This window comes from Aptenodytes forsteri, unplaced genomic scaffold (genome assembly GCF_000699145.1).
Source record: "Aptenodytes forsteri isolate BGI_AS27 unplaced genomic scaffold, ASM69914v1 Scaffold265, whole genome shotgun sequence".
Taxonomy (NCBI): domain Eukaryota; kingdom Metazoa; phylum Chordata; class Aves; order Sphenisciformes; family Spheniscidae; genus Aptenodytes; species Aptenodytes forsteri.
In genome coordinates, this window is record NW_008796175.1 from 3085008 (window position 1) to 3093761 (window position 8754).

General features: G+C 49.8%; 1 protein-coding gene across 1 annotated transcript in view; it reads right to left on the reverse strand.

Moving 5' to 3' along the window:
• ZMYM3 (zinc finger MYM-type containing 3) overlaps positions 1-7502 on the reverse strand; it is a 22484-nt gene extending 14982 nt beyond the window's left edge. Inside the window, exons 1-8 of the mRNA XM_009287619.2 lie at positions 6626-7502; positions 5871-5914; positions 5402-5474; positions 4290-4581; positions 3675-3852; positions 3026-3238; positions 2276-2426; positions 1597-1712 (exon numbers count right to left, since the gene is read on the reverse strand). Coding sequence (XP_009285894.1) covers positions 1597-1712; positions 2276-2426; positions 3026-3238; positions 3675-3852; positions 4290-4581; positions 5402-5474; positions 5871-5914; positions 6626-7502 — 1944 coding nt within the window. The remainder of the gene's footprint in view (positions 1-1596; positions 1713-2275; positions 2427-3025; positions 3239-3674; positions 3853-4289; positions 4582-5401; positions 5475-5870; positions 5915-6625) is intronic.
• Between the last annotated feature and the right edge of the window lie 1252 nt (positions 7503-8754).

Genomic DNA, 8754 nt, shown 5'->3' on the forward strand with positions numbered 1-8754 from the left:
TCAACAAGGCCAAGTGCAAGGTCCTGCACCTGGGTCGGGGCAACCCCCGGTATCAAGACAGGCTGGGGGATGAAGGGATTCAGAGCAGCCCTGCCGAGAAGGACTTGGGGGTACTGGTGGATGAAAAGCTGGATGTGAGCTGACAATGTGCGCTCACAGCCCAGAAGGCCAAATGTATCCTGGGCTGCCCAAAAAGAAGCATGGCCAGCAGGTCGAGGGAGGTGATTCTGCCCCTCTACTCCGCTCTGGTGAGGCCCCACCTGGAGTACTGCGTCCAGCTCTGGAGCCCTCAGCACAGGAAAGACATGGACCTGTTGGAGCAGGTCCAGAGGAGGGCCACGAAGATGATCAAAGGGATGGAACACCTCTCCTATGAAGAAAGGCTGAGAGAGTTGGGGTTGCTCAGCCTGGAGAAGAGAAGGCTTCAGGGAGACCTTATTGCAGCCTTTCAATACTTAAAGGGGGCTTATAAGAAAGATGGGGACAAAAGTTTTTAGTAGGGCCTGTTGTGATAGGACAAGGGGTAATAGTTTTAAACCAAAAGAGGGTAGATTTAGACTAGATATAAGGAAGAAATTTTTTTTACGCTGAGGGTGGTGAAACACTGGAACAGGTTCCCAGAGAGGTGGTAGATGCCCCATCCCTGGAAACATTCAAGGTCAGGTTGGACGTAGTTGAAGATGTTCCTGCTCATTGCAGGGGGATTGGACTAGATGACCTTTAAACGTCCCTTCCGACCCAAACTATTCTATGATTCAAGTCTTATGAAGTCTACAACTGTAAAAACTCTACAGCTACCCTACCAACACCATTTGTGATCTCAGTGAAGGATCGCATCAAGGATTTATTAAAAAAACCAAAAACAAACCAAAAACCAACACCCAAAAAACCCACAACACAAAAACCACAAGAAAAAAAACAAACCCCAAAACCAAATGCTGCAACTGCCAGTAACTAACTCTTTACCTCTAGATTCTCTAAGTTTTCTCAGTTGCCCAAGGCATGTCCTGGTCTAAATTTCCCAGGTCTTCCTGGCTGTTGCTTTCTTCTTTGACAACTGTACAAAACTAATATTCTTCCAGTTGCCTTTGAATACCATAAACATTTCACATATGCTGAAACTTAGTATCAGAAGATTAAAAACCACCAGTCACATGAGGTATCCAGGCCTGCTGGTTGTAAATTTTTAGACAACACATCCTAGAAGACTTATGTTCCTTGGTGATGCCTGGCTCAGAGGGCAGCTCTGCCCCTTTCCACCCCACTAGCAGGTGCCCACTGTGCTTTGCTAGCTTATTTGTGCTTTTGCTCGTGCCCTTATAAGGCCACTCATGCAGCACAGCTCTGCATTGCACTCCTGTTGGGCATAACCTGATAGACAGGAGTGAATTACAGCCCGTCTTAGCCCAATGGAGGAAGGGGGCGATAGGGCCAAGACTGAGTTATTGGCAACTACAGTCACTGCAACTCTTGTGCTCCAGCAGAGACTTTCTTATGGACCACCCCAGAGGAGCTTGAGGAAGGTGGAGCCTCTGCTAAGTGCAAAAGGAGGCACGAGCTCTATGGCCCAGCCCAGCATGAAGGATATTTCAGTACCTGGAATTTGGTCCAGCAGCTGGGGCTGCAGAACTGGTAGACAACCCGGTCTGTCTTGTTGTAATAGCAGGGTTCAGATAAACTCTTTCTGCAGAAGCTGCAGGGTCTAGGGGGACCTGATGAAACAGACAGGAATTGGTGAGGGCAGCAGCACAGGACGTGGGACTGGATTCTGAGGATGGCATGCAAGCTACTCACCCATCCTCAGTCTGTCAAGCTATTATTAAAAAGCAAGGGACAAGAACACCAGGAAACTAAGAGCACCAGATTCTGCTAGGACAGAAATGTTAAACACGGATGGAGAGCAGACTGGTTCAAGGAAATGACCCTAGCTCTACAGGAATTTGGGACAAAACAGGCTGCAATACTTGCACCAGAGACCAGACCATACCCATTCCTGGACACCCTGGTACTCCGTGTAATGGAAAGGGCAATGCCAGCATAGTACGGCACTACAACTTCTTCCTGCATTCTCAAGAACAGCAATGTACACTACCCCTCAGTATTAAGATGCTGCAAGTGTTCCTCCCTCTGCAAATCTCCTTCCACTTGTCTCACTGGACTCCTCCCCAGGCAAGCAACATGCCTTCTTTCCAGTCTCATCCACAAGCAATAAATAGTACCAAGGAAGGAGTTAGAGTAGAGAGGTGACTGATGCCCTGTATGTACGTGCTCTTACCAACCAAGCCTGACTGCTTCACTTTGTGGGAGGTAGTGCAGCAAATGGAGCAGAACAGGCCCATCTTGCCACTGCGATCCACGTTGGGCAGCATGTCGAAGTTCTTGCACAGCGTCTTGCACCACATGCATGGGTAGACCCGAGTGTTCTTCTGCAAACACAGAGCAGAACAGAGCTGCCAGGGAGACCACCACAGCTGGTGAGGTCCGACCCTCATATCCCACCCCACTACTGTATCCACCACAGGGCAGCTCTCCTCCAGGGAACACCTGATGTCAGATCCAGTCTCATAGTCTGCAAGTTCAGCTGGTGGTAGCAAAAAAGGCTGCCTTTGGCACCTCAGCTTCTCATTTGAAGGGTACCCTGGCAGGAATACAGAGCTTGGCAATCCCATCAAGACAGTTAAGTGAAGCCTGCTTAGGCCACAGAGGAACATATCCAGCCAAGCTTTGGGGAGACATCCAAAACAAGCCAGCCCATGCTAACTGCATATACTAGTGTCGCTGCACAGTCCAGCTTACTGAGTGCCTGATCCGTACTCGGGTCCAAGATGGGCCCCACGCATAATAAATAAATTCTGTTTGTCTGCTTCAAAGTTTCTCCACAGCAATCTCTTAAATGTTTTGTCAGCAGTAGAAGGCCAAGGGGATTCAAGTCACCTGCTATTGCATAAAGTGCCCTGTGCCACACCGAGCAAAGGAGCTGTGTGCCCACAGAGATACCCCACCCCAGGCAGCTGACTCCACACACCTTCTTGTAACTGTTGAGACAGGCAGAGTTGCAGAAGCGTTTTTGCTGGCCTTCATGGAAGAGGTACTCCAGGGGCAAGCCCTTGTTGTAGATGTAAAGTCCACAGTTGTCACAGCAGTTGGTTTTCAGCCCCTTAGTGGCCCGGAACTTGGTGAAGCAGGCGTCGCTGCAGATGCGGTGAACCACGTTCCCATTGCTGACCTCATGCTGGATCTGCAGAGACATCATTGCTGTCACTCCCCCAAACCACCACGTGTCCCCTTCCGACATGCGTGCACCACTGCTACCACAGCCCTTGGGACAACAGGCTGTTACACTAAAATTCAGGCAAGTGCCATGCTGGATGCTGGTGTGGACTCAGGCTGGCCTTCCTTGCCAAAAGTCAGCAGAGCAATTGGGAGAGTGGAGTGGCAGGAAGAAATGAGCTTCAGGGTGGGAAGAAGCAGAAGCCTTATTTCTTCTGCTGGAATAAGGGCTCGTTCACAGTAACAAAGAAGGACCTGGGAGTGAGCCCACGCCAGCTCAGGGGCTGAGGTCTCACACCACAGGAGAACCTGGCAAACACCCTGTGATGGTCCCAGGCAGGGCCAAGTGCTGCAGGTAACAAGCACCTCATCCAGGACATGGGAAGGACAACGGATTTGTTTACCTCGCCAGGTTTGTGGCAGACGCTGCAGCGGCTGGTGTCCAAGGCATCTGCAGACTGAGGTGCTGGTCTGTGCTGCTGGGCCTCATAGAGGGAGAGGCAGACAGAGGTGCAGAACTCGTGGAAAGAGCCGCCTGAACCGATCTGGGCAACCACAGAGTCCTTGGTGTTCCAGATCTCCCTGCGCATCAGGAGGGGATGTGTTAGTGCAGGGACACACCGGTCCTGCCACGAAGGGACAGGATGGCACACTGCAATGCACGGGACTTTCTGGTGCCCCAAAAGGGTGGCAAGAACCGTCTCACAGCAGCTTCTGTCCTGGCCCAGGGGGGTGGTGCCTGAAGACAGAGCATGCGGGAGGCTGTTTTGAGGGGAGGCTGGGATATGGGGCATTGAGCCTGGGGCAGGCAGGGAAAGGCAATAATGTGAAGGGGGTGTAGGGAGCATGGGATATGCAGTGTGTGAAGGAAGACATGGGGCAGCAGCTGTCAGTGGGCAGGAGTAATGTGGTTGAATGGGAAGCATGAGGGTCACAGGGATGGGGACTGGCAGGTAGGGCTGTGGGGCAGGTGAACAGGGTCACAAGCGAGCACTGGGGAAAGGGGAATGAACACACACTTTTTACAGAAGGTGCATATCTTCTTGCCAGGTGGTTTTTTTGAGAAGGTGGTGAGACAGGAGCTGGAGCAGAAGAGCTGAGGAAGCCCTTTACGCTGGTAGGCAGTTTGGCCCTTCTGCAGTGGGGTCCGGCAGTTGGCACAAGTCATCTTGGTGACAGTAGAGCGGGCAGCTCGCTGAGCCATCTGAGTACGTAAAGACATACGAGTTGAGCGTCGGGTACGAAAAGGAACAAAATCCTCGTCGTTGGGATCATCCACCATTGCATCAGAGTCTTCGTCAGAGACTGGAACTGCAAAGCACCAGAGAAAGATGCACAGAAATTCCTCATTAGGAACTGAGACAGAAACCTCTGCCATGAAACACATGCTGGGGCTTTCTGGGGTCACCTTTCTGGAGTCCCTCTACAGGCTTTGTACCTGTCTGGGTGAAATGATAAAGGGACCCTTAAAAGATATTCTGTTGGAATCAGAGATGAGTCAGGAGGTCTTTAAGCAAGCTGGGCTTAAGTACAATTCCTCTCTAGGAAGTCATGATTTGCCAAGGCTGAGCAGAAGCCTAAAGTGTGAATATTTACAGCATAAAACCCTCAAAGAACTGGTAGACCTTAAAGGGAACAAGCTGGATCACCAGTCTCCAGCACAGGCTGCACAAGCAAGCAATGAAGGAGCAACACACAAATACTAGGGAATGGCAGGGTGACACTCAACATCTCAAAGAACAGAGACTTCACATTCTTCTGCAGGAAAATCCCCAAAATGCAACCTTCCTTCAGACAGCCTGCTGCCATAGAGACAAAGGAAGAAAGTTCCTGTCTGAGGAGATGGAAGATATATTTCCTGGGAACAACCGCAGAGTCTCATCCTATCACTTGGTGCTTGGTGTCTACACACCACTGTAAAAATACTACAACCCTCCCTTCAACCTAAGTGCCCTGAGAAAGCAAGGCAAGTACCCCAGATTCATGGGGTGAAGGGACCTGTCCTGTGTAAGAGGAAAGTCTGCACAGAAGCTCCAGAGTTCCCACCGTACTCACACCATGAACCACCCGCCCACAACGGAGTCCCTGCTCTCTGGCTGAAAACAGGCATTGGCCAGCCCTAGTTACTCACTGCTCTCAGAGGAGTTCACAGTTTCAGGCCTGGCAGTTTCTGATCTTCTGGCTCGTTCACTTCTTTTCTGCTCCTAGAAGACATTCAGAAAATACTTAGGCTAACCATCTGCTAGGACAACCATGGATAAATATCCCAGATCACGGTGGAGTTCCAACTTCCGGGATTTGCTTTGCCAATAACTAGGCTGAAAACGGATAAAACTCCATGGATACCTGACCAGTGTTGGCAAGGTGGGGGAGAGGGGGAAGTAGGCTTATGAGAATGACATTCCAGCCGGGGGTAGCAGGGACACACTGAAGCCACATTACAGCACAGTGTCAGTGCACAGGGATTACTCCGTCACAGGAGACATGCAAACTCCTTCCCAGAGGGGTGACGAGACAGCCAGTGTCCCTCACCGAGTTTGACAACAGCCAGCCACACTCTATACTCCTGTAGCATACGTACTTGACTGCATTCTCCTCACCTTCTCAGTTGGCAGCTCGCTTCCCTTCCCAGATAGGCCTTCTCCTGGAACAGAAGCACAGAAGCAGCTTGCATCTAACATCTTGCTTTTCTCCAACAGAATAGGACAGGTGTTCTTCAAATGCAGCCACCCTTTGGGTCAGTCTGCACATGAAGCCTCAGACAGTCCTGGCTAACAAGCACAGTTCTGGTGGTGATCAGACACAGGAAAGTTCCTAAACCCACCACCTGTAGTTAGAGATCCAAACACGCAGCTTGGGAGGAGTCCTGTAAGGAGGAGACCTCCCTGAATGGGGGAGGCATGCTGGGCAGTTGCCTCCAACCACTCCTGACCGAGACTGAGCATCTCCTGAGGACAGCCAGCCTGGGCAGAGGGACTTTGCCTATTAGAAACACCTTCTCCTGGTGACCCTCCGTTCCAGCAAAGACTCCAGTGATGAAGAGTGTGAGCTAAGCTGACGCACAGCCACAGCTTTATCAGGGAAGCTCCTAGCTGACACAAGCATTGAAAATCAAAGTTAAAGCTATGAAAGCCAGAGGAAGAGCTTGTGTGCACCAAGGGAGCAGCCTCCAGAGCATTATTCCCTGTAAGCAAGATGCTTTCCCCAAATCTAGCCCATCAGTACCATTGACAATTTCCATAGCAGGGGATGATGGGAAAAGTTGGAGCGCAAAACAGACTCCAGCTTCACCAATGTGCAGCAGGATGACCTCCTGAGCAAAAGGAAGCCAAGTTCTGCAGAGATAACAACCTACCTGCTGGTGGTGAGGCTTCCTGTACACGACTTTCTTTAAGCGAGTTGTTCCCACTGTCATCCCCTTCCTCTGCCTGGTTTTCCTCCGTGGGCTCAGGGGGCAAAACTGCAGTACTGTTGTCTGGGCTCAGTTTCACCTCTGCTTCCCCTGCCAGCCCTTCCCTCTGCATGGGTGAGCTTTTCCTTGGTGCCTTCAACCTCATCTTCTTTGTCTGTTTAAGATTGGGTTGAGGGGGGGGCATTGGTGGACATGAGGATTGTGCTGCGATTTCTTCTGTGGCTGGGGTACTGCTGAGGTCCCCTGAGTCAGGAATGGGCTGTTGGGGTGATTCAGGGGCGTTGTCATCAGACAGTGCAGGAATAGCAGCAGCACCACCATCTTCCTTTAGGTCCTCAGAATCATTTTTTGGTGCATCTTCCCCTTCTTTCCATGTTTCTGGAACAAGGGCTTCTCTAGAGAGGGCAGAGGAGTCCACCGGTCCATCCTCCACATCCTGGGAAGGATGTGCCTTATACAGCCCATCCAGACCCTCTGATTTATCTAGCTCCATCAAGTCAGCAGTTTTATCCAAGTCATCTAAGACATCAGGTTTCTCCAGCATATTCAAGACACTAGGTTTATCTAGAACAAGGTTGTTTGATTTGTTTAGTTCAGACAGGCTGTCTGCTTTCACCAGAAGGTCCAAGTCCCCATCTGCAGTCATCTGCTTGGATTGATCCCAGTCAGGGGGCTGAAGAACTGAAACTTCCCGGGTAGAAGCTGTTTGTGAGCCCAGCAGATCTTCCCCAAACTCCATGTCAGCAGGGAGATCACCAATAAGCGGCTTGTCAGGCAAGGACAGGGGGTCCAAAGATCCCGAAAATTCACTGGAATCCATTTAGAAGATGGCAACTGGAAATGAGAGAGAGACTTGCAAGTTAATGAAAAGCAGTCTAACACGGCCCATGAATTGTCCACTCTTTTGAACACTGTTGGAGTAAAACAAGGCCCAGTAATACTGCTAGCCATAACCAGGATACCAGCAGGTCAATCACATCTACTCGTGAGGTTACAAAACTCTAAAGCCTAACAACAGCAGCGAGATGCAGCTGTTTGGTATAGCAGACCTTTGGGAACTCTACAGCCTCCACACACCTCACCACAGCATGGCAAACAGACTTGCTTAAGCTAAATGACACAGTGGGGTGTCAGAAATGACTCGAGTACCAATTCAGGAGGCTTCACACAGCTATTCTGTGGTGTGTAAGGGTACTTCTATGGTGGGAAGGGGGTACCCTTCCCTGCCTTCCTCTCTATCTCACCAGACCCAAAAAATCTGGTCTGTCCTTTCTCCTGATCTGTTCTCATGGAGCTAACACATCTTTTATTTTTAAAATATCTTTTCTCTTAAACACAGAGGCAGAAAGAACTCCTTTATAGCTCTGTAGCCTGTGCCTTGAACAAGATACAGGATGACAAGATGCATGACTTTTGTCAGAGGACAGATATACACCATGTTACAGTATAACTACAGCTGCAGCATAGCCCCAAAACTACGTGGGCTAATACTCAGACACAGAACAATTGGAAAAGCTTAAGTTAGAACTAGGAGGAATTCTGGAGAGAGGCAAGAAGAAAGGTGGTAAAGCCCATGATGTTAAAAGCAGGCATAAGAGGAAGAACAAGTAGCAAAGAAGACACGAGCATGCAATGTGGAGTCAGGAAAAAAGACCAGCACGACTTTGCAGGGCACAGACAGTGCACTTGCACAGGACGATGTGATGCTGACTGCTAACATCAGAGGGACAAAGTTACAGCCCAGCTCCTCATGGTTGACATTATCATAAGACAGAAAGGGCAAGACTTTTGAGATGAGGCGAGTAAGCATTTATACAAATATTGGCTAAAAATGAATTATACCCCCACAAAGAGATAATGGTTGACAAACCTGAAGAGGGAAAGGGAGAAGGAGCTGGAGTCTACAAGTGATGAGGCAGAGTAAGACTTGAAGTAGCATCATGTCCCCAGAACAGGCTGTAAGTAGACACTACAAGGAAGGCACTAGAATCAAAAGATGTGGCACCAACCTATCCCCCCCATTAGAGTCATTCTAATTCTGAATTTGGCACTGTTTTAAGCCCTGAAGCAGA